The sequence below is a fragment of the Pristiophorus japonicus genome, chromosome 21 (genome assembly GCF_044704955.1).
Source record: "Pristiophorus japonicus isolate sPriJap1 chromosome 21, sPriJap1.hap1, whole genome shotgun sequence".
Lineage (NCBI taxonomy): Eukaryota > Metazoa > Chordata > Chondrichthyes > Pristiophoridae > Pristiophorus > Pristiophorus japonicus.
The window spans coordinates 42449939-42476344 of NC_091997.1; the positions used below are offsets into that span (position 1 = coordinate 42449939).

Genomic DNA, 26406 nt, shown 5'->3' on the forward strand with positions numbered 1-26406 from the left:
TCTGTGCCTCAATGCGAGGAGTATTCGGAATAAGGTGGACGAATTAACTGCGCAGACAGCAGTTAATGACCATGATGTAATTGGCATCACGGAGACATGCCTCCAGGGTGACCAAGGCTAGGAACTCACATCCAGGGCTATTCAACATTTAGGAAAGGTAGGCAGAGAGGAAAAGGGGGTGGGGTGGTGTTACTGGTTAAAGAGGAAATTAATACAATAGTAAGGAGGGACATTAGCCTGGATGATATGGAATTGGTATGGGTGGAGCTGCGGAATACCAAAGGGCAGAAAACGCTAGTGGGAGTTGTGTACAGACCACCAAACAGTAGTCGTGAGGTTGGGGACAGCATCAAACAAGAAATAAGGGATGTGTGCAATAAAGATACAGCAATTATCATGGGTGACTTTAATCTACATATTGATTGGGCTAACCAAACTGGTAGCAATGTGGTGGAGGAGGATTTCCTGGAGTTTATTAGGGATGGTTTTCTCGACCAAAAGGTCGAGGAACCAACTATAGAGCTGGCCATCCGAGACTGGGTGATATGTAATGAGAAGGGACTAATTAGCAATCTTGTGCGAGGCCCCTTAGGGAAGAGTGACCATAGTATGGTAGAATTCTTTATTAAGATGGAGAGTGACACAGTTAATTCGGAAACTAGGGTCCTAAACTTGAGGAAAGGTAACTTCGATGGTATGATGTGTGAATTGGCTAGAATAGACTGGCAAAGGATACTTAAAGGGTTGACGGTGGATAAGCAATGGCAAACATTTAAATATCACATGGATGAACTTCAGCAATTGTACATCCCTGTCTGGAGTAAAAATAAAAGGGGGAAGGTGGCTCAACTGTGGTGAACGAGGGAAATTAAGGATAGTGTTAAAACCAAGGAAGAGGCATATAAATTGGCTAGAAAAAGTAACAAATCTGAGGACTGGGAGAAATGTAGAATTCAACAGAGGAGGACTCGGTTTAATTAAGAGGGGGAAAATAGAGTACAAGAGGAAGCTTGCAGGGACCATAAAAACTGACTGCAAAAGCTTCTATAAACATGTGAAGAGAAAAAGATTAGTGAAGACAAATGTAGGTCCCTTGCAGTCAGATTCAGGTGAATTTATAATGAGGAACAAAGAAATGGCAGACCAATTGAACAAATACTTTGGTTCTGTCTTCACGAAGGAAGACACGAATAACCTTCCGAATGTACTAGGCGACAGTGGGTCTAGTGAGAAGGAGGAACTGAAGGATATCCTTATTAGGCGGGAAATTGTGTTAGGGAAATTGATGGGATTCAAGGCTGATAAATCCCTGGGGCCTGCATCCCAGAGTACTTAAGAAAGTAGCCCTAGAAATAGTGGATGCATTGCTGATCATTTTCCAACAGTCCATCGACTCTGGATCAGTTCCCATGGACTGGAGGGTAGCTAATGTAACACCACTTTTTAAAAAAGGAGGGAGAGAGAAAACAGGTAATTATAGACCAGTTAGCCTGACATCAGTTGTGGGGAAAATGTTGGAATCAATCATTAAGGATGAAATAGCAGCGCATTTGGAAAGCAGTGACAAGATCGGTCCAAGTCAGCATGGATTTATGAAAGGGAAATCATGCTTGACGAATCTTCTGGAATTTTTTGAGGATGTAACTAGCAGAGTGGACAAGGGAGAACCAGTGGATATGGTGTATTTGGACTTTCAAAAGGCTTTTGACAAGGTCCCGCACAAGAGATTGGTGTGCAAAGTCAAAGCGCATGGTATTGGGGGTAAATGTACTGACGTGGATAGAGAACTGGTTGGTAGACAGGAAGCAGAGAGTCGGGTTAAATGGCTCCTTTTCAGAATGGCAGGCAGTGACTAGTGGAGTGCCGCATGGCTCAGTGCTGGGACCCCAGCTCTTTACAATATACATTAACGATTTGGATGAAGGACTTGAGTGTAATATCTCCAAGTTTGCAGATGACACTAAACTGGGTGGCGGTGTGAGCTGTGAGGGGGATGCCAAGAGGCTGCAGGGTGACTTGGACAGGTTAGGTGAGTGGGCAAATACATGGCAGATGCAGTAAAATGCGGATAAATGTGAGGTTATCCATTTTGGGGGCAAAAACACGAAGGCAGAATATTATCTGAATGGCAGAAGATTAGGAAAAGGGGAGGTGCAATGAGACCTGGGTGCCATTGTTCATCATTCATTGAAGGTTGGCATGCAGGTACAACAGGCAGTGAAGAAGGCAAATGGTATGTTGGCCTTCATAGCTAGGGGATTTGAGTACAGGGGCAGGGAGGTCCTACTGCAGTTGTATAGGGCCTTAGTGAGTCCTCACCTGGAATATTGTGTTCAGTTTTGGTCTCCTAATCTGAGGAAGGACATTCTTGCTATTGAGGGAGTGCAGCCAAGGTTCACCAGACTAATTCCCGGGATGGCTGGACTGTCATATGAGGAGAGACTGGATCAACTGGGCCTTCATTCATTGGAGTTTAGAAGTATGAGAGGGGATCTCATAAAAACGTATAAGATTCTGACGGGACTGGACAGGTTAGATGCAGGAAGAATGTTCCCGATGTTGGGGAAGTTCAGACCAGGGGACATAGTCTTAGGATAAGGGGTAGGCCATTTAGGACTGAGATGAGGAGAAACTTCTTCACTCAGAGTTGTTAACCTGTGGAATTCCCTGCCGCAGAGTTTTGTTGATGCCAGTTTATTGGACATATTCAAGAGGGAGTTAGATATGGCCCTTATGGCTACGGGGATCAGGGGTATGGAGCGAAAGCAGGAAAGGGGTACTGAGGGAATGATCAGCCATGATCTTTATTGAATGGCGGTGCAGGCTCGAAGGGCCGAATAGCCGATTCCTGCACCTATTTTCTATGTTTCTATGTAGCAATGTCCTTTGGCAATTCAGAAGGCATCAGATTTCCAGCATGGTGCTTAAAACATATCGTGTGAGTACATCAAGATATTTTCACTATAACTGCCTCCTGTATGGGGCTGTCAACATGAGCACTATCATGTTTTCAAAATAAAATTCTGTATAACTTTGCAAAATATTGGATGGCATAAGCACTATCAGAGTGGCTTACTTCCCAAGAGATCGCTTGGGGATTCTGAATGGATAGGAACACCTTTACTTGAATGAAGTCTTTCAGTTTCAGAATCAAGGATACTTTGGTTGAGCTTTCTGTTTGGGCGATTGATATTTGGATTTTCCATCACATTACTTTGTAGCCTTTTTATTATTTGGAAATCTCTGTGCTCCTCCATATTTACTATCATGTGATCTTGACTACTCATGTGATCGAACTTTTGATCAGTGTTTTCTAAGTTTTGTTAGTCAGTTGATTCTCCTACTCCGTGTTGCCCGAAGCACCTAGTCAGTGAAGGATGTCTCCCACTCAAAACTTTACATGCAGACTTTACAATAATCAAAGAGGTCCTGATTGGAGTCCATTCCCTTCATGCCACGAAAGTAACTCAGACTGTTGTAGTTTAATTCCAGGTTTTGTCCTATGACAGTATATGGATTTGTGGCAGAGACTCCAGAACACTAAATTGTACTGTTGAAAACCTAATGTTTCATAGACATAGAAACATAGAAAATAGGTGCAGGAGTAGGCCATTCGGCCCTTCTAGCCTGCACCGCCATTCAATGAGTTCATGGCTGAACATGCAACTTCAGTACCCCATTCCTGCTTTCTCGCCATACCCCTTGATCCCCCTAGTAGTAAGGACTACATCTAACTCCTTTTTGAATATATTTAGTGAATTGGCCTCAACAACTTTCTGTGGTAGGGAATTCCACAGGTTCACTACTCTCTGGGTGAAGAAGTTTCTCCTCATCTCGGTCCTAAATGGCTTACCCCTTATCCTTAGACTGTGACCCCTGGTTCTGGACTTCCCCAACATTGGGAACATTCTTCCTGCATCTAACCTGTCTAAACCCATCAGAATTTTAAACGTTTCTATGAGGTCCCCTCTCATTCTTCTGAACTCCAGTGAACACAAGCCCAGTTGATCCAGTCTTTCTTGATAGGTCAGTCCCGCCATCCCAGGAATCAGTCTGGTGAACCTTCGCTGCACTCCCTCAATAGCAAGAATGTCCTTCCTCAGGTTAGGAGACCAAAACTGTACACAATACTCCAGGTGTGGCCTCACCAAGGCCCTGTACAACTGTAGCAACACCTCTCTGCCCCTGTACTCAAATCCCCTCACTATGAAGGCCAACATGCCATTTGCTTTCTTAACCACCTGCATACCAACCTTCAATGACTGATGTACCATGACACCCAGGTCTCGTTGCACCTCCCCTTTTCCTAATCTGTCACCATTCAGATAAAAGTCTGTCTCTGTTTTTACCACCAAAGTGGATAACCTCACATTTATCCACATTATACTTCATCTGCCATGCATTTGCCCACTCACCTAACCTATCCAAGTCGCTCTGCAGCCTCATAGCATCCTCCTCGCAGCTCACACTGCCACCTAACTTAGTGTCATCTGCAAATTTGGAGATACTACATTTAATCCCCTCGTCTAAATCATTAATGTACATTGTAAACAACTGGGGCCCCAGCACAGAACCTTGCGGTACCCCACTAGTCTGAAAAGTACCTATTTACTCCTATTCTTTGCTTCCTGTCTGACAACCAGTTCTCAATCCATGTCAGCAAACTACCCCCAATCCCATGTGCTTTAACTTTGCACATTAATCTCTTGTGTGGGACCTTGTCGAAAGCCTTCTGAAAGTCCAAATATACCCATCAACTGGTTCTCCCTTGTCCACTCTACTGGAAACATCCTCAAAAAATTCCAGAAGATTTGTCAAGCATGATTTCCCTTTCACAAATCCATGCTGACTTGGACCTATCATGTCACCTCTTTCCAAATGTGCTGCTGTGACATCCTTAATAATTGATTCCATCATTTTACCCACTACCGATGTCAGGCTGACCGGTCTATAATTCCCTGTTTTCTCTCTCCCTCCTTTTTTAAAAAGTAGGGTTACATTGGCTACCCTCCACTCGATAGGAACTGATCCAGAGTTAATGGAATGTTGGAAAATGACTGTCAATGCATCCACTATTTCCAAGGCCACCTCCTTCAGTACTCTGGGATGCAGTCCATCAGGCCCTGGGGATTTATCGGCCTTCAATCCCATCAATTTCCCCAACACAATTTCACTTGACGTTGGTTCATAGGATCTTTACTAATTGCCTGTATATAATTAGGTGTCTTTTTTTTTAATCCTCTCTGAGATTGAAAGGGTTGTCCTATGAGGAGAGATTGAATAGAATTGGCCTATATTCTCGAGTTTAGAAGAATGAGAGGTGATCTCATTGTAATGTCTAAAATTCTTCGAGGGCTTGATGGATTAGATGCTGAGAAGTTGTTTCCCTTGGCTGATGAGACTAGAACTAGGTGTCTTAGTCTCAGAAATATAGAAAATAGGTGCAGGAGTAGGCCATCCGGTCCTTCGAGCCTGCACCGCCATTCAATAAGATTATGGCTGATCATTCCTTCAGTACCCCGTTCCCGCTTTCTCTCCGTACCCCTTGATCCCTTTAGCCGCAAGGACCTCAGGATACGGGGTCGGCCACTTAGGACTGATAAATTTCTTCACTGAGGGTTGTGAATCTTTGGTATTCTCTGACCCAGAGGCTGTGGGTGGTCAGTTGATGGGTATATTCAAGACCGCGATCGATAGATTTTTGGATTCGAGGGGAATTGAGGGATATGGGGATAGGACGGGAAAGTGGAGTTGAGGTAGAAGATCAGCCATGATATTGAATGGTGGAGTAGATTCGAGAGGCCGTATGGCCTACCCCCTACTCCTATTAAGTTATGATGGACATGGGCCCTGAAATCCCGCTCCTCTGCTTTCCGTGGGTGCTCGACAGAAAATGGTTTAAAAGATGCGCACGTACTTTTTCCTGCTGCACCCCCACCGATCCCAGTCCTGAGGCCACCTCTCCCTGCACATCGGAGCGCGTGCACGTCGGGACGGATGTATGCTGCCGCTGGAGTCATGTGGCACTGGGCAGCCAATCCAGGTAAACTATTTTCTCATTCATAATAATGGGAACTCCGTAAGTAGGGGTTCTCATTGTTATGATTGCGAAACCCCCCCAAACACCCCAACACAAATAAAAAAAATAATAGAAAAAGTACATCACATTTAACATTAATTTAAATGAAAGTTAATAAATGTCTTAGGAAAAAAATATATTTTTCCAATTTTTTAAAGTTTTTTAAATTATGGTTTAAAATAAGCTTACCTTAGTGGACAGGGTTTTTAAACATTAAAATATGTTTTTTAAATTTTATTTTTATGGTTTTGTATGTTTTAACATTCTTATACTGGTAAAATAGGTAAGAGTTTTCAGGACATTTGCTGGACAAGAGGTGGGTAAATACCGCAGTCTTGCCCATACGAATGTCCTGGCTATGGGGATACAGAGGATGTGTCAAGCCAGAGCTTTACAGATCGGAAAAGCCGGTTTTCAGCGCATGCGCATTGCACGCCGAAAACCGGCATTTGCGATGCCTTCCCGGGTCCGTACACACTCCATACAGACCCCGGGAGGCTGGGATTTCTATCTCAGTGTTTCCATCCTGAAATCCAGGCTCCTTTGTGTGTTGTCGTGATCTAAATTGGTGTCCACGTCACTAATATGCCCCGTTACAGGTTCTCTTCAAGAGCTGATTGGAGGCACACACACACTGCACAATACTCACTGCTCATTTCCCCATCTTGCCAGTTTGCCCTGCCATCAAGCAATTTTTCTCATCTGTTGTTGACCCTGCTAATACTGCTATCTTAAAATAACGTGAAAGCAGCTCACTGATGGCTTCGTGGGTAATACACGGTTTAGTGGGTAAATACACTGCTTAGTCTGGAAATGGTCCCTGCTGAGTAAGCTGATCTCTTAGAATAGTCTTGGGCACAGTGCAATTTCCTACAGTGCCGCTGGGCTAAAGAATGGGATGTTTGCAACTGATTTTTTTTTTAAAAGAGACTCATAAAATTGACATTATGCATGTCAAGACAGTACACAAAAGTTAATGCAGCATTACATAAGCGTTGCAATATGGACCCTGCCAATAGTGATGTTACGTCAGTGATGGGTTCCCCATTTTGACATTTAACTTATAGTTACCCATGCAATGAGACCAGGTCAGCCTGTCTTGCATTTATTTTAGGTTTCAATCTGACTCAAAGGCAGTCTTTAATTCCCCTTTTCTTACTATCTTTATTCAAATTCTGTAATATGGTTCTCTTTATAATTCTCTTATTCCTTAACAATCGAGTAGTTAGCTAATCATTGTACTAAAATATTGTAACTCTACCTTTGTTTATTTAAAATCATCCGTCGCTTTCTCTAGTCTCTTAGTTTAGCTATTCAGTAGTTTCAGTACAAGGTTTTTATGACCTCCTAATTGCTTTCCTCTGGGTTCTTCTGCCCTGTGATCCATTGGCTCTTCTGTCCCTCTTGCTCGTGTGTATTTTTTTTTCTTCTATTTAAGAAGTTATTTACATCTCAGGAAATATAAATGTTCTTGACTTGAGCAATTCTTTCTCTGCCTCCTTCCTGCTTCTGCTTTTACGGGAGCCTGACTCTGATCTCCTAACCCAGTTTTCCTTTAAGATTAGGACATTGTCTCATGCAAGTATATCAGCATTTTATAGCCTTTCACTCCATACATTCAGTCTTACAATGGCACATTATTTCACATGTTAGTTATAGCAACTTCTACACACTAAACATCCAATTTTGGCAGATAGTAGTTAATGCACAACATTCTCACACCAATAAGGTAAAAATTCCTGAGATCGCCATGTGTGACAACATTGCAGACATGTTTGAAAAGACTTCCTCTGAAAATGTAACTGTTGAGTGCAGCAAGCAATTAGGAAGGCAAATGGTATGTTACCCTTTATTGCAAGGGGGTTGGATATAAGAGTAAGGAAATCTTGCTGCAATTATATAGGGCTTTGGCGAGACCACACCTGGAGTACTCTACAGTTTTGGTCTTGCAAGGACGGGGGGGGGGGGAGAGGGGGGCGGTAGGGTGGGAGGGAGGGAAGCGAGAGGATTTTGCCAAGCATTAAACACCTTCACAACAACATTAAAGAAGCATAAAACCATAATCAATAATAAATGAAAAATAAATAAATTGCTAAAAAATAAAAAGTCCTACCTTCGGCCAGGGCTAGGTACGGGAGGCTCGCAACACGCAGCAGGAGTGCCCTCCAGGCTGGTTACCCTGAGAAAGTGGTGGTGGGCCTCCTTGAACAGCTGTCATGATGATGCTCTAGCATTTATGGCTCTCTTTTGTCTCTAATATATGACACTAACATGAGGCACTGCAAAATCTAACTAAATCAGTGCGTCAATTCATTTTTGTTGAACAATATAAATAGAAATAAATATGTTGGTCTACTTTGTAGTAGCAATCTTAAAATTCTGCCGCAAACGTGCTATTTGACTCCTGGTGCTGATCTGGTGGCCTGGACTCGAGCTGTGCCACCCCCGGGCTCCTCCAGCTCCTGCTCCTGCTCCCCCGGGCCACCTCCAGCTCCTGCTCCCCCAGGCCGCCTCCAGCTCCTGCTCCCCCGGGCCTCCTCCAGCTCCTGCTCCTACTCCTGCTCCCCCGGGCCTCCTCCAGCTCTTGCTCCTGCTCCCCCGGGCCTCCTCCAGCTTCTGCTCCTGCTCCCCCGGGCCTCCTCCAGCTCCAGCTCCTGCTCCTGCTCCTGCTCCCCCGGGCCTGCTCCTGCTCCTGCTCCTGCTCCCCCGGGCCTCCTCCAGCTCCTGCTCCTGCTCCCCCGGGCCTGCTCCTGCTCCTGCTCCTGCTCCCCCGGGCCTCCTCCAGCTCCTGCTCCTGCTCCCCCGGGCCTGCTCCTGCTCCTGCTCCTGCTCCTGCTCCCCCGGGCCTCTTCCAGCTCCTGCTCCTGCTCCCCCGGGCCTCCTCCAGCTCCTGCTCCTGCTCCCCCGGGCCTCCTCCAGCTCCTGCTCCTGCTCCCCCGGGCCTCCTCCAGCTCCTGCTCCTGCTCCCCCGGGCCTCCTCCAGCTCCTGCTCCTGCTCCCCCGGGCCTCCTCCAGCTCCTGCTCCTGCTCCTGCTCCCCCGGGCCTCCTCCAGCTCCTGCTCCTGCTCCTGCTCCCCCGGGCCTCCTCCAGCTCCTGCTCCTGCTCCTGCTCCCCCGGGCCTCCTCCAGCTCCTGCTCCTGCTCCTGCTTTCCCGGGCCTCCTCCAGCTCCTGCTCCTGCTCTCCCGGGCCTCCTCCAGCTCCTGCTCCTGCTCTCCCGGGCCTCCTCCAGCTCCTGCTCCTGCTCCCCCGGGCCTCCTCCAGCTCCTGCTCCTGCTCCCCCGGGCCTCCTCCAGCTCCTGCTCCTGCTCCTGCTCCCCCGGGCCTCCTCCAGCTCCTGCTCCTGCTCCCCCGGGCCTCCTCCAGCTCCTGCTCCTGCTCCTGCTCCCCCGGGCCTCCTCCTGCTCCTGCTCCTGCTCCCCCGGGCCTCCTCCAGCTCCTGCTCCTGCTCCTGCTCCCCCGGGCCTCCTCCAGCTCCTGCTCCTGCTCCTGCTCCCCCGGGCCTCCTCCAGCTCCTGCTCCTGCTCCTGCTCCCCCGGGCCTCCTCCAGCTTCCTGCTCCTGCTCCCCCGGGCCTCCTCCAGCTCCAGCTCCTGCTCCCCCGGGCCTCCTCCAGCTCCTGCTCCTGCTCCTGCTCCCCCGGGCCTCCTCCAGCTCCAGCTCCTGCTCCTGCTCCCCCGGGCCTCCTCCAGCTCCTGCTCCTGCTCCCCCGGGCCTCCTCCAGCTCCTGCTCCTGCTCCCCCGGGCCTCCAGCTCCAGCTCCTGCTCCTGCTCCTGCTCCCCCGGGCCTCCTCCAGCTCCAGCTCCTGCTCCTGCTCCCCCGGGCCTCCTCCTGCTCCTGCTCCCCCGGGCCTAACGGCAAGCTTCCCTCGGCACAGACCGCGCACGCACTGAATTGGAGTCTACGTGACGTGGAAAGGCAGCGGCAGGCCACTCTGCCCGGAATAGGGGTGGCGAACATCGGGTCGTCCCTTCGGCCAGGGATAGGGACGGCGAGCATCGGGACACGCTGGGAGGGCGAGGAGCTACTGTGCAGGCGCACAGCTGCCGTCAATGTTTTTGGCGCAGGGCTGTCGCTCCACACCTCCCCCCCCCCCCCCCCCCACTGTGATTGCCACGCCGCGGCAAACCCTAGGACGGTCCACGGAGCGGGGAGGATTAGCAGCTACATTTTTGGTGCCGTTTTTGGAGTAGAAAGTCGGCGCACCACGGGTAAGTGCGCTGGAAAATGGGGTTGGGGAAACTTGGGGCCATAGTCTCAGGATCAGAGGTTGGCCATTTAGGACTGAGATGAGGAGGAATTTCTCCCCTGGGAGGGTTGTGAATCTTTGGAATTCTCTACCTTTCAGGGCTGTGTGTGGATGCTCGGTAGTTGAGTATATTCAAGATTGAGATCGATAGACTTTTGCTCTAAAGGAATCCAGGGATATTGGGGCTAGGGTGGAATAGTGTTTTTGAGATAAAAGATCAGCCATGATCTTAATGAATAGTGAAACAAGCTCAAGGGGTCTATGGTCTACTCCTGCTCCTAATACTTATATTCTGAGCCAGTTGAAGCCAATGTATACAATAGCAGAGTTAATCCTTTCGTAGCTTTTTGTGAAATTGCATGAAGCTTTTGTTTCAGATTATTAGTGTTGATCTGTATTTCGTAAGCGAGCGTAATGTGCCAGTGCTGTTTTTGGACAAAAAAAGGTGTTACATTTGTGACCTGGATTATTGGGAAGGCAGCACAAAATGTTCTTAACTATGTGACCTTGTACTGTCTGAAAAATGCAGAGCCTTCAGCTGCCTTAGAGTAAATAAACTAGGTATCAATCGAGTGGCTCCTCTCGGAACCTTTTCCAGGGCCTCTATCACCCATGAGCCCAACCAACGTCTTGTATAAGGACAATATAGTGGTTTTGTTTTGTATTTGATTGTCCTTGCAATTTATCCTAGTACTTGATGTCCTTTTGCTATAACCTTGCGATACTGGGCAGGTGCTTTGAGAGTCATGTACTGTAATACCGATGGCTTTGACCCACTCAGTTCACAACCTTGCATGGTGGACAGATTCTTGGCGTTAGCCCTACTTCGGTGCATGATACTACGTTTAACTATATTAAATTACATCTGGCAGACGTGGGCCCATTCCCTCATTACATCTAGATCTGCTTTAATATATTTTTCTCATCTAAGATCCTAAACCCGCACACATCTCGATCCTGTGAACTTGTGGACAGTACCTAAAGTGCCTTCTTCCAAATCACTGATAAAAGATTGAAGAGCAATGGCCTTGACACCAGAACTTGCTGGACTCCATTAGTAACCTGATCCATTCACTGCAATTAATAAGAACCTTCTGCCTATGAGAATGCAACCAACCCCAAATCTGCTCACTAATCCCACAGAACTCTATCTTATTAAGTAGTCTATAGTTTAAGAACGTAAGAATTAGGAGCAGGAGTGGGCTTATGGCCCTTTGGGCCTGCTCCGCCATTCATTAATATCATGGCTAATCATTGACCTCAACTCCACTTCCCCACCCGATCCCCATATCCCCTGATTCCCCTCGAGACAAAAATCTATCTCTGCCTTGAATGTACTTAATCACTCAGCATCCACAGCCTTTGAGGTAGAGAATTCCAAAGATTCACAACCCTCTGGATAAAGAAATTCCTCCTCATCTCTGTCTTAAATGGTCGACCCCAAATCCTGAGACTGTGCCCCCTAGTTCTAGACTCTGCAGCCAGGAAAAATAACCTCAGCATCTACCTGGTCAATCCCCCTCAGAATCTTGTATGTTTCAATAACACCTTGTCAAAAGCTTTCTGCTAATCCAGGTGTACAGTATCAACTGGGCTAACTACATGATCAACCCATAACTTCTTCAAAATTCAACCAGGTTGTTAAGTATGACCTTTTCCAGAAGCCATGTTAAGAGTCTTTACTAATCCCTTCTCTGTCCAGGCGGTAATACCGTGTACCTCTAATGATCCCTTCTAGGAACTTGCCTATAAGTGAAGTCAGGCTAATGGATCTGCAATCTCCCAGTACTGACTTGTTGGGCTGGTTTTTGGGACTTTTGCGCTCCGGGTCTCGACCCCGGAGTGGCGTGAAATGGGGCGGTGAGGTCTCCTGCGTCCCGTCGGGAGTTTCGGGTTGGGTTTTGCGGCGGAGCTTAGCCGCATTGCCGGGAAGAGCAGCACCGGGTGTGCAACGCCACTCGTTGCAACACTGGTGCGAGTTTTGACTCTCCCCCGACCTGTTCGTTCCGAAGCACGCCTTGCGATGACCAGCAGGTAAACCAGAGGAGTCCATCCATGCCGGCGGCGGTGAGGTAGGTAAGTGCGAGTGTTTATGCTTTAATTTTTTTTTTTGTGATTTGTGTTGCGGTGGCGTGGGCAATATTTTGGGAATGTTTTTTGGGGGTTTTTTAAGGTTTTTTTCCTTTCTCTTTCTCCCCCCCCCCCCCCCCCCCAGCCCCTCTCTGAGTGCTCCCGACCCCGCACATTAGTTAGCGAGGTTCCCATTTTTGTGCTGCAAAAGTAGTACAACGCCTCCCTTCATGCTGGCGCAGGGCCCAGATGGCGCAAATTTGTCACGAGAGTGTAATCTGACGAAGGGTCATCGACTCAATGTTAACTCTGCTTCCTCTCCACAGACGCTGCCTGACCTGCTGAGATTTCCAGCATTTTCTGTAATCTATTCCTGGCCTTTCCCACCCCACCTCTTTTTGCTCGAAAAATGGTAAAACTGAAAATCCAACCCGTTGTCTTTTTTGAATGATAGTACTACATGGGGCTCTCCCCAGTCCATGGAAACCATCCCAGAACCTAACCAGCTGTTAGAGACTCGGTGAACACTGCTCCCATTTCTTTGAGCATGCTTAGCTGAACGACATCCAGACCAGCTGCCTGATCTGTTTTGAGATCTGTTATTCTCTTCACTTTGACGCTTTCAACTTAAGAGTCACCACTTACCTGCATTACTGGTAATTCAGCTTCCTCTTCTGTAATGAAGACTGATGCAAAGTAGCTATTGAAAACAGCTGCTATATCCTGGTAGTCCCTCGGAATCCGCCCTGAAATATAAAATCTTAAATACTTGAATAAAGTAAATCCAAAATTATACTTTCAAGACACGAGAGCAAGACCAAACGTTAGAAGTATAAACTAGCAAAAAAATACATTTAAAATCAGTAACCAAACAGAATTTCTTTACACAGGGTGATAATCTTGCAGGCACGATAGTTGAAATGCAGGTTTTAATGTTGTTTAAAATGCAGTTACCCACTAGGCTGGGAGAGTTGGGGTAGTCAAGGGATGACCAAAATGTGCCAATAGCCTTTCTCAACTTTTCTTTTTAGAAAAAAAAATTCTGTTTGAGGTCCGTGAGTACTATAAAGAACCAGGTTCTAAGGTGCCTGTGTGGTTTGAGGAAGGAGAATTTTAGGAGACCTATGTTGTCTCACCTTTCTCTTCATATTCTCTTGTTTTTTGTCCTTGGCTTTATTATTCTCTCTCTTTTAGCTCCTACTCTCTGAGAATGATCATTGATTAGTGATCTGGAAAATAGGTTCAGAATGGTATACCTCTAGCTGATGTCTTGAGATTCCACAGGTTTGCATTGAGCCATTTGCATGGCTTCTTTTGGTCTATTGCTAAGCCGCTTGCTGATAATTATTCTGTCTGTTAAAGGACACCAGATGAACTCAGCGGAGGAGACCAACCACCAGTTTCCATGAAGCACGATTTTTATATTTCAGTGCCACAGTCCAAATTCTCCTCAAAACCTCCAGAAGAGGATGTTCTAACTGATGCTCAGCCAGGTGAACTGGTGGTGGACCAACATTCATGCGATGGGGAAACGAATCCAAGGACTACAGAAAACCATTCACAAGTGAAATCACCACCCTTTGCTCATGTTTCAACCTTGCATCATCCTGTACCTGTCAATGGACTACATCTTGAAAGTGACCCCAAGACTGCCCCTCCTCTTGCTGATGAGATGCTAAACGCTGTCCACGCTAAAATGTTGTCCCACACCAGCTCTTGGAGAATTTTGAAATCTGTCTCATGCCAAGAACAGGAAGTAAAAAACAACCAAAATTATACTGAAGCAGCAAAGCAGGTTTCTGTTCTTGAAGGAATTGCTGGTGGAACAGAAAAATCAAATAAATTGAGTCTGTCCAGCAATCACTTGACCGAACTCGGAGATAATCATGTGAGTTGATTTGTTTGCTGCCTGCTGTAGTTCTGTCCTGTCAAATTTCACAACATGTATATTGTAGCGAGGGCAACTTATTTGGCTAACGCCTTCAGGAACTTCCCCTGTTGATTGGATAACTGAAATACCACAGTGTAACAGTTGGACTACTGTGGTGCTACTGCACAGCATGGATGTGTACCTGTATTAACCAGAACTATTGCCCTAAAGGTGCAACCACATATAAAGCAGGCAAGGATTGGTTGGGGGAAGTTCTGTGATTTTGAAGTGAGAAGAGTGAGACATAACTAATGCTAAAAAATATAATTGGAGAGGATGTTTTATCTCCCCTTACCCACTCCCTTCCAATGGTCTCTATATTCATAAAGCATAAAAGTTTTTGACCTAATCTCTGACCATATTTTACAATTGCTGTTTGTAACCGATATGATTTTTTTTAATATCCTGTCTTAAGACTTTAGCATCTAGTTCACTTATGTTGCAGACTAGTTTTCTTGGAATACTTTCATTGATTCTTGGAATAAATCATAAAATATTTAATCTTTGATTTACACATGGTAATTTTTATTCACTACTGTCTATAAACATCAACTTAGAAAAATCATTCTCCAGATTTTAGCCAAACCATATAATTCCCTCCTTCCATCAAATGTTGGGTTCCTTTTGAAAAATGGATGTTTTTTGTGGGCCATCCGTGTTCCTCATTTGAGTAAGTAGAAGGAAAAACTTCAATGCTATTTTCACCAAATTTGACATGTCTTTTCTACTGGCACCTTTTATTAAAAACAAAAGTTTCCTAGATTTAAAATTTGCAATGACATTTTTGTTTCTTTTACTCTTAGTGCTTTCAATGCTATTTAAATGTTTTTTCAACCCCATTAACAGCTTTGTGTTTTTTATAATGAGCTTTGCCCTTAGTTTTAAATGCATTGTGAAACCATTTTCAATGTTCATTTTGTATTGAAACGATTGCTGGAAATGCTCCTCATTTCTCACCTAACAATTCACTGTAAATATGAACTCCGCTGTTTCAGAAAAGAAGCAGCTGGATATCGGATGATGACATCTGCAAACCATCTCCTAGAGAAGAGCTCCCACAGAGCACAAGGGAAAGTTCAGCTGAATGTCCAAGGAGCACAACACCGGTGAATGAAAATAGCACCTGGCTGACCGAGCATGCTCAGTCAGCGTCCAGTCTCTCTCAGTTTAAGCGTGGTCAAGAGGAGTCGTCCTTTAGAGTGACTCATCGCCGAAAGACAGGTAGGATAGTTTAAAGGAAAAACTGCCTCCAAATAGTATGGAACATGATATTAATCACCTAATCCTATCTCTGCTATTGTATGTACATATGCAAAATGTTAGCCCAATAGCGCTGCAATATTTTGGAACTTACACTGTATGGCCTAAGGGATTTTGTTCTGATTCAATTTACATGCAATGAACTCCAAAAGAATTCCAGCACTTTTTAAAAACTTAATATTGACCAGTAAATATCAAGATATTAAACTATGGGTGGAGGCCTTGATGATTGGAACTGTTAATTAGCTACTTGGAGATCAAACAGCCATAGAACCCTTTGTCTACACACATCTCTGTAGCTTTGAGACACTGGAAATAACGCCATTGTGATGGAATGGATTCCTTACAACACCTAAACAGCCAGGAGTGGTTTTCACTGGATAGCTTAGCTAAGCAGACAGTCAGAGGCTCATTTCTCAAAGGGAAGCAATTTTAGTCAGAGTGGTAACTTTTTGATTTGAAAGCTCTTAAACCCCGCCACCCCCCCCCCCCCCCCGCCCCCCGGAGTTGAGGGTGAGATCCAAGAACTCTTTCTCGTTCACACACTCGTGCTCTCTGCATGAAAGATGCCAGACAGAGCAAGACAACATGTGATGCTTGTAACATAAGAAGGGATCAGCTTGCTTGAAAGTGAGTTCTGGTCCCAAAGTGTCAGAGTTTACATTTTTGTTGCGTTCGTGGAACAAGGAGCAGTAGGAAATTATGGATCTTACTATGGAAACAGTATTTTGTGCATTTCTATATGTAACATAATCCAAGCTGTTGGTTTACACTGGTGCCTTGTCTTGCTATAGTGCTTTTCATCCATCTATCAGAAAGATGAGAGAAGGTGTGTGGTGGCATGTGTCTGATGACAGTAACCAGTGCACACAACAAAATGTGAAGTGCAACATACAATCCTTCATTGTAAAGGTCCACTCCAGATTGTAGGGACACGAGGTCTGCTTACGAAAGTAACCGATGACACTGAACCTGTGAGAATATCTAGCACAAAACCTGCAAAATTGTAAGAAGCTGCAGTGGTTGAACATGGTACTGTCAGCTGGCAGAGTCAAATTCAAATCTCCATCTTGACTGACACTTTGGGCCCAAGTTTCCACATGATTCGCGCCTGATTTTTAGGAGCAACTGGTGGAGAACGGACTATTTTAGAAATCGCAATTCTCCACATTTTTTTTTCTGCAGTTCTAGTCAGGTAGAACAGTTCTAGTTTAGAACAGAATTTTTTCTTCAAAAGGGGGGGGGCGTGTCCGGCCAATGACGCCTGATTTGAAAGTTTCCACAGTGAAAATGAACTTCAAACTAAAGTAGAATGGAGCAAGTGAAGATTTTTGTAGAACTGAAAAAACCTGTTCTACACATTAAAAAATCAGGCGCAGGTTACAAATTAGGCGTCCAGGAGGAGAGGAGAGGAGAGTCGAGTCATTAAATTCGACAATAAATCCTTATTGATACTTCTACAAATATTATACAAATAAATCCAACCTGAATAAACATTTATAAGCCAAGAAAGGATTAAATAAACCATCGTCCTACCTGTGTGAAAGTGCTTCAGCCAGGGAGACTTCTGCCATTCGTGCGAGAGCGAGACGGGGAACAGGAAACAGGAGCTCGGGTCAGTCGGGGTGGGGGGTGGGGAGCGGGTGTCAGGTTGGGTCTGGTCGGCGGGGGGGGGGAAGCGGGTGTCTGGTCTGGTCGGTGGGGGGGGGGGGAAGCGGGTGTCGGGGGGGGGGTGGCGCAGGTGTCGGGTTAGGGGGCGGGGGAAGCGGGTGTTTGGTCGACCGGGGGGGGGGGGTGTCTGGTCGGCGGCGGGGGGGGGGGGGGGGGGGCGTGGGGGTCGGGTCTGGTCGGCAGGGGGGGGGGAGCGGGTGTCTGGTTGGCGGGGAGCGGGTGTCGGGTCGGGTCTGGTCGGCGGCGGGGGGGGGCGCGGGGGTCGGGTCTGGTCGGCGGGGGAGGGGGGGCGCGCGGGTGTCGGGTCTGGTCGGCGGGCGGGTGGGGGGGAAAGCGGGTGTCGGGTCTGGTCGGGGGCGGGGAGCTGGCCATGGGAGGAGCCTCATTCACGCAGCCCCAGTGAGGCCATTCAGCCAGGGCTAGGGGCTGCGTGCTTCGGGCCCCTCCCACACAGTTCGGCGCCTGGAGCTACTGCACTTGCGTGCCGACTGTAGCGCGCATGTGCAGAGGTCCCGGCACTGTTTTCAGCGCAGGGACCTGGCTCCGCCCCCCACACAGCTCGTACTGGCTGCGCCGAGGGCCAGAGGACCTGTAAGTAGGTGGAGAATACCGAGGATTTTTTTAGGCGCGAAACACGGGCGCCCAGCTCGGAAACTTGGGCCCTTTGTGTTACATTTCCTAGTTTATGGGGGGAAAAAACTAGCATCAGAAGGACCTTTTTGATGTCCAGGTAGTTTGTTATAGTGATGCTAAGGAATGACTGACTACGAGATGCACTTAGTGTAGCTTGTTCCACCCTTCCAACCCAAGGAGAGAGCAATGGTATAAATTCACTTGTTTTTCCCAAATGCACTGATCTCTGAAGGTTGAAACTTTTCTTATCTTTGAGCATTTCAATTAATTTTACAACACACCAATCTATCTTGTAGCATCTGTTTCTTGTAAGGATTTAATGGGCTCACAACTAAGTCACCATAGTAACTTGGATTTTGTTTATGAATTTAAAATTTACCTTGAAGTAAGGTAAAGATTGTTATTTTGGTTACTCTGAAGATGCACTATAAAAGGACCGACTATCTGGATATAAAATGTCACTATCAGTAGCTGTTGTAATCTAACAATAGTCAGAGTCATGCAATAATAGTCAGTCATGGAAAATGTTGCACGTGCATGTATACTGATGTATTGAAATAGCTTGTTTGCCTTTGACATATGGCCATTCACTAATGCACTAAGAGCAGGAAGGGTGTAGAAGTACTGGACCAAGTAATGTAGATTGTGCGTATCAAAAGCAGCTGTGGTTGTACTGTCTCGCTGCTGTTACTTGGAGACAGGGCAGTGGAGCTCTTTACCTGCCTATTCAAATGAATGCACATGCTCACTAGCCTTCACCTACAGGTGAAATTCTACCTCTATGTTAATGATCATTGACGACTGATGTCATCAGCAATTAAAAGGTAGCAAGTGCCCTCTTCTTAAATGGACATAACCAATAAACTAACTTAAATCTTAAAGAAAACTTAAAATTCTGTTCCAGGGATGATGAAGCACTCCAGTCCCTCCGGTGCTCACCGGTTGCAGAAGACCTCTAGCAAACTTTATAATGTTAGTAAAGATTGCTCCTTGCTGACAGTATAGGTGCACTGCAACTAGGCCAAAATGAAAGAGAAACTTGCTGAAAATTGCCCTTGTGGTCTGGCTCTGATCCAGGTGTGCATAGTTTGTGACTAGATGATTAACTGAAAGATGGAGCAGTATTTCACATTTGTTAAACAATAGCTTGTGCCTATACCAAGTAACCATCAGACTCTCTTCAAACTGGCACAAGTGTGGTTTAATTTCTTGTAGACCATCTGTTCCCTACACGAGTCCTATTTGTTTAATATCTTTGGCTGAGGAAAGAAAAATGTGACTATTTCCCCTCCCCAATTTTAGGCTACTTCATGGGTTTTCCCATTGCATCTGTTATGTAGGTTATAGCTAATAGGGTAGATTGGGGGGAATCAGTGGATGTAGTGTATTTGGATTATCAAAAAGCATTTGATAAGTTGCCACATAGGAGGTTATTACACAAAATTGGGGTTTATGGGATTGGGGATAATATATTAGCATGGATTGCAGATTGGTTGACGGGCAAAATACAGAGTAGGAATGAACGTGTAATTTTCAGGCTGGCAGGCTGTAACTAATGGGGTACTACAAGGACCAGTGCTTGGGCCTCAGCTTATTTACAATCTTAATGACTTAGATGAGGGGACTAAGTGTAATGTATCCAGGTTTGCTGACTGTGCAGCGTTCTGTGGGAAAATAAGCTGTGAGGAGGATGCAAAGGGATATAGACAGGTTAAGTGAGTGGGCAAGAACATAGCAGATGGAATATACTGTGGAGAAGTGTGAAGTTCTCCACTTTGGTAGAAAAAATAGAAAAGCAGAATATTTTTTAAATGGTGAGAGACTGGGAAATGTTATTATTCAGAGAGACCTGGGTGTCCTTGTACACAAATCACAAAGTTAACATACAGGTGGAGTTGGGGTAGAAGATCACATTGATCACAGACCAGCAATGAAGCCTGGGCCCACCTTGATCTCTATGCTTAGTGCCGCATCAAGAAGTAAATATATCCACTGGACAATGAGATGTTAAAAGGGATTTTTCTGGCTCTAAGAGCAGTCTCATAGTGTGATTGCTTCAGTCGTGTCTTCTTTCTTTGTTACAGATTTGCGCAACATAATGACTGTTTGTTTGATTTTGCACTATTCATTGAACAGGTATTTCAAACCCGTTCCGGGGACTTTTGAAGTTGGGCAACTTAGAAAGGCGAGGCCACGTTGGCATTTGGAAGGAGTACTACTGTGAGTTATCGCCATTCGAGTTCCGTCTGTACCAGAACGACGACGACCGCAATTGTTATGACAACTGCTCTTTATTAAGATGTGAATCAGTGGGACCAGCCCACAGTGACGGGAGGTTTGAGCTGGTTTCTGCTGGCAGGAAGTTGTATCTGCGCGCACCCTCTCGAGATGAAGCAGAGGACTGGATTGACCGGATTCGGGAAGCTTTGGTAAAATGCCGACCTCACCAAACTCCAAAACAGGAAGCAACGCATGCAGCGAGTTCATCGAACGAGAAGCCAGATCATGCATCTGAGCCACATGCCCTTCATTCTGCTGAACAGTCAAACCATGAGAAAGAAAATGGCTTTGAGCAAGATTTTAATTGGGTTTCTAAGGCAGAACCTCAATTAGATGCAATTAAAGAAACTGTACTATACCTGTTAATCGACAAAATCTGGACTCCCTATATCTTCTCTTTGTCATTGGAAGCACTGAAATATTTCCAGCTCCGAGAGCAGCAGAAAATTCTATTCAACAGCTGCAGAATTGAGACCTTTAAAGACGTCATACCTGATACTGCACTCGGTGGTCCAGCTTACTTTAAATTAATTACATCCAAAGTCACTCTGAGGCTTCGGGCAGAAAGTGCGACAGAGGCAAGATCATGGCGCGAACTCATTCGAGCAGTTCTATCATCTTTCTTGGAAGCAGAAGAGGATGTCTTGGCAGCAAATGCAGACATTGAGAAAAATGAGAGAAGACTTGTGGAGCTTGGCTTGGGGGAGCACAGTAGTCTGCTGCAGTGCCTAACTGTTGTACCCATAGAGAAAGGACTGGACTCGCAAGATTTCCGATGCGCAGGTATGATACTGCTACCTGCATTGATCTACATTTAAAATCTAGAAGGGGCTGGATGGGCCTTAATGTTAGATACTAATCTTTCACCTCCAGGACCTGGGTTCAAATCCAGCCAAGGCTGATGGAATGAACATCTTCCCTGTTTACTAGCTGTTGTTCATGCCAACATCAGTTTGGCCCAACCAGAAATCCAGAATGAATGACCACTTTTTTTTTAATTAAAAAAATATATTAATGCTGGAAGTGTGAGGTGGTGCATTTTGGTAGGTAGAAAAAGGCCACATACTGATTGGATAATGAGGAACAAAGGGATCTAGGGCTACCAATACACATCAATAAAAGTAGCGATGCAGGTTAATAAACTCTTCAATTAAAAAAAATTGAGCAAACCAAATATTGGGGTTCATTTCTAGAGATGGAATTGAAAAGCAGAGATGTTAAACTTGTATAGAACCTTGGTTAGACCACACTTGAGTACTGTGCACAGTTCTGCTCTCCGTATTATAAGGAGGATATCGAGGCACTGTAGAAGGTGCAAACAAAATGAATAGGTGATACCAGAACTAACAACTTATTAGGAAAGGCTGAACAAGTTGGTGCTCTTTCCTCTAGAAAAGAGATTGAGGGTGACCTGATGGAGGTCTTCATGATTCTGAAAGAGTTTGATGGGGTAGACGTAGAGAAAATGTTCCTTATTTGTGGGGTAGTCCAAAACTAGAGGTTGTAAATAAGATAGTCACTAATAAATCCAATAGGGAATTCAGGAGAAACTTTTTTACCCAAAGAATGGTAAGAATGTGGAACTTGCTACCATGAGGAGTAGTTGAGGCGAATAGCATAAATGAATTTAAGGAATAGCTAGATAGGCACAAGAGAGAGAAAGGAATAGTATATGCTGACAGTTAGATGAGGAGGGGTTGGAGGAGGTTCGTGTGGAGCATATACACCGACATGGACTAGTTAGGACGAATAGACGGCTTCTGTACTGTAAACTCTATGAAATGGATTTAAGCAGTCTCTGTCCAATTCCTACTAAGCATTGAACACAAAATTGTCCCCAATTACCAATCCCACTCTGAGCACTTAATCATTAGTATGGGAAATGGAAAAATGTTGCACTGGTACAGTAGATGGTGCTCATCTGATGTAGGGGTACAGTAGAAGGAACTCTGCTCTGCTTCAAGCCATCTTATAACAGATCTGTGACTGGTGCTGAGATCAGTATCCAAAGTGTTGTGTTGCATTCCTCACCATTAACATCTCTTATCTTGATCAGCGCAGTTATTTTGTTAAAAGTCAATAGGTGCTACTTACTATTGCATGATATAGGTTAGTGTTGGTTAAAGTGAAGATTCTCAAAATGCTATGGGAATGAGGAGATAAATCCCAATATTGCTATTCAAGGCACACTCCTCCAGAAATAGTGTTTGGTTTATTCATTGTGTTTTAAATTTATATAAATTATATCATGTTTAAAGATTTTTGCCCAAGTTTGTAGCGTACTGTTCTTATTGAGAGAGGCTGTTGACATTAACCATCTTCAAGACTTTTGAATAAGGTTGGTAGTTTGTGTCAGACTTTGGCTTATTTTTGCTGTGGAATTGTACCCACTAGAAACAAAGATGACCGTACCTAGTTGTTTTATGGAAGGTCCTTATAGTTAGTAGGAACAAATGTTTGTGCTATCAATCGGTGCTGGATTGAAGACAGATCCCAGAGTGAAAAAACAGGGTGCCATTTGTTAGTGCAGTCACCATACTGTTGGGTCATTTAGTAATCTGTAAGTCTCGGATTGGAAGGAAAACTGGTTGATATTTGCTCTAAACAAAAGGCTTTAAATCTACACAAGATTCTGGGTTACCTATGAACAGTTCTGCGATGGGGGAATCTGACTCCTTGAGACACATTGGCCTGGATTTTTGCGGTGGTAATGATGGAGAAACTGTCAGATTTTGTGGCCATTACCTCTTTGAAATTTGCTGTAACTTCCGGATTTAGCCCGTGCACAGATAGACGTAGAAATCCTGAAGTTGTAGACAGTCATTCCCTGCTCTGCCGCAGGTTGCACTGTGGAATTGGCCTTCATTGCGAGAGGGATGGAGTACAAAAGCAGGGAGGTCCTGCTGCAACTGTACAGGGTATTGGTGAGGCCGCACCTGGAGTACTGCGTGCAGTTTTGGTCACCTTATTTAAGGAAGAATATACTAGCTTTGGAGGGGGTACAGAGACGATTTACTAGGCTGATTCCGGAGATGAGGGGGTTACCTTATGATGATAGATTGAGTAGACTGGGTCTTTACTCGTTGGAGTTCAGAAGGATGAGGGGTGATCTTATAGAAACATTTAAAATAATGAAAGGGATAGACAAGATAGAGGCAGAGAGGTTGTTTCCACTGGTCGGGAGACTAGAACTAGGGGGCACAGCCTCAAAATACGGGGGAGCCAATTTAAAACCGAGTTGAGAAGGAATTTCTTCTCCCAGAGGGTTGTGAATCTGTGGAATTCTCTGCCCAAGGAAGCAGTTGAGGCTAGCTCATTGAATGTGTTCAAATCACAGATAGATTTTTAGCCAATAAGGGAATTAAGGGTTATGGGGAGCGGGCAGGTAAGTGGAGCTGAATCCACGGCCAGATCAGCCATGATCTTGTTGAATGGCGGAGCAGGCTCGAGGGGCTAGATGGCCTACTCCTGTTCCTAATTCTTACGATTTTATGAATTCCCCATAACCGGCAGTCAATTTGGAATCACTTGAAATGAGGAAAATGTCCCCTTTTTTTAAAAAAAAAATATAAATCTTGTTGAAAGAGGTGTTACTAGGTTTTTAACGGCTCTCCGGAGCTTCTATTTGGGCAATTGTCCGTTCATCCAAAATTATTTGATAGTGATTGAACCCCTGATGTTGGTCTCAAATTGAAGAGTTGATATTTAAGCACCTCGTGGAGGGGGGGGGGGGGGGCGGAGAAGGAACAGAGAAAACACTGGCTTCCTCACTACTTTTCGTGACTTTGCACAATCCGTCATAAATTGATTTCTAGATAAAAAGAAAACCACAAATGCTGAAAAATGTAAATAAAAGCAGGAAATCAATGAGGGGGGGGGGGTGCACGTCTTAAGGGAGCCATCCACTTTGTCATCCAACAAGTGAATGGATATTAAATCGGGAAGGCTCCGTTGGAGCGCACACTCATCCTCACTTGGTTTTTTTGAATTCTCTGTGCCAGGTGATCAAATAACCCCAGACACGGAAACCAGAAAATCTGTTGCTATATATTCTGATACATATAGAATTGTAATTAGTTGTGTCCTGTCTCGACAGTAAATTATTTTTTAATGGGCTCAATGTTCAATTTGTTGTTTATTTTTTTTTAAAGGATGTCCCCAACAAATTGGGTTTTCATTTGGAAAACCCAAGCTTTGTGCCTATTCCGGCCTCTACTACTGTGAGATGTGTCATCAGGATACAGAGACAATTATCCCTTCCAGAATGATACATAGCTGGGACCTGACGAAACAGGGGGTGAGTAAATGCTGTGTGTTGTATGTGTGCATTATGCGAGATTTTTTTTATACCCCACCTCCTCCGAAGACAGTGGGGTGATTTTCTTTGTCTGTTTGCGGTTAAAGGGCGAGTGGCCACCCTGCGGAGTCGGTATGGGACCCATGTGAATTTTAGGGTCAGCCCTCATTATCATGTGATTGGTGATGTGCCAGCATAAAATGTGCTTCCAGGAGGTTTCCCACCAATTTGGAGGTGGGAAATCGGCGAATGAGACCATTTGTCAAGGGTTTGCAGCAGCTTAAAGGAGAGGTGTATTATTTGTCAGCAAAAGAAAGATGAGGTGCTGGCAAGGCAGCAACACATTTATGGCCCACACCTAGTTGCCCTGATGATGGGGTGGTGGGCTGCCTTATATGAGAGATGTTTCAAATAAGGTTGGATGGTACTGTATCTCTCTATGTTCACCAGTTCTGATACTTGGAGACTGATTTTTACAATTCCTTGCTCATCTCTGTAGAATATTAGGAAACCTCTATCAGCAATAGTATGCATACTATGAAAACACTTTGGCAAGTAAAATCAAGGAAACCCAAAGATGTTTTATAAATGCATTAGGAGAAAGAGGATAACTCAAAAAAGAGTAGAGCCGATTAGAGACCTGAATGGTAATCTGTGTGTGGAGGGGGAAAAAGATCTTAATGAATACTTTGCGTCTGTTTTCACAAAGGAGAGGGATGATGCAGACTTTGCAATCGTGGGAGGGACGGTGGGGTGAAATATTAGATGAAATAAACATAGTGCTTTGAAAGGCCTGGATGAAATGTATCCCAGGCTGTTAAGAGAAGCAAAAGAGGAAATAGCACAGGCTCTAACCATCATTTCCCAATCCTCTCTGGCTACAGGTGTAGTTCCGGAGAACTGCAGGACTGCTAACATTGCACCTTTGTTTAAAAAGGGAGAAAGGGATAGACCAAGTAATTACAGGCCAGTCAGCCTAACCAGTAGTGAGAAAATTATTAGAAAAAATTCTGAGGGATGATAAAGTTTTATTTGGAAAGACACAGGTTAATCAAAGCATGGATTTGTTAAGGGAAGGTCATGTCTGACTAACTTGATTGAATTTTTTGAGGAGGTAACAAGGAGGATGGATAAGGGTAGTGCATTTGATGTAGCGTATATAGATTTTAGCAAGGCTTTTGATCAAGTCCCACATGGCAGACTAGTCACGAAAGTAAAAACCCAAGCAAAGTGGCAAGTTGGATCCAAAATTGGCTGAGGCAGGAAGCAAAGGGTAATGGTTGATAGGTGTTTTTGTGACTGGAAGGCTGTTTCCTGTGGGGTTCTGCAGGGCCCAGTATTAGGTCATTTGCTTTTTGTGGTATATATCAATGACTTAGACTTGAATGTAGGGGGTATGATTAAGAATTTTGCAGATGATACAAAAATTGGCTTTGTGATTGATAATGAAGAACAAAGCTGTAGACTGCAGGAAAATATCAATGAACTGATCAGGTGGGCAGAATAGTGGCAAATGGAATTCAATTGGAGAAGTGTGAGGTAATGCATTTGGGGAGGGTTAATAAGGCAAGAGAATACACATTAAACAGTGGGACACTGAGAAGTGTAGAGGAACAAAGGGACCTTGGAGTGCATGGTCACAGATCCCTGAAGGTAGCAGGCCAGTTAGTTAAGGTGGTTAAGAAGTCATACGGAATACTTGTTTATTAGCTGAGGCATAGAATACAAGAGCAGGGAGGTTATGCTTGAACTGTACAAAACAATCGTTAGGCCACAGCTAGAATACTGCATGCAGTTCTGGTCACCACATTACAGGAAAGATGTGATTGCACTAGAGAGGGTACAGAGGAAATTTGAGAGGATGTTGCTTGGACTGGCGAATTTTAGCTATGAGGAAAGATTGGATAGTCTTTGTTTTTTTTGGAACAAATGTGGCTG

The 26406-nt window shown here is 45.1% G+C and overlaps 1 protein-coding gene across 5 annotated transcripts in view; it reads left to right on the forward strand.

Moving 5' to 3' along the window:
* plekhm1 (pleckstrin homology domain containing, family M (with RUN domain) member 1) overlaps window positions 1–26406 on the forward strand; it is a 72512-nt gene that overhangs the window by 28140 nt on the left and 17966 nt on the right. For 4 of the 5 annotated variants that reach the window (XM_070864688.1, XM_070864686.1, XM_070864687.1 and 1 more), the window contains 4 exons: window positions 13760–14285; window positions 15323–15548; window positions 20028–20954; window positions 24323–24468. In XM_070864688.1, coding sequence (XP_070720789.1) covers window positions 13760–14285; window positions 15323–15548; window positions 20028–20954; window positions 24323–24468 — 1825 coding nt within the window. The remainder of the gene's footprint in view (window positions 1–13759; window positions 14286–15322; window positions 15549–20027; window positions 20955–24322; window positions 24469–26406) is intronic. The other variant, XM_070864691.1, reaches the window with a different exon arrangement.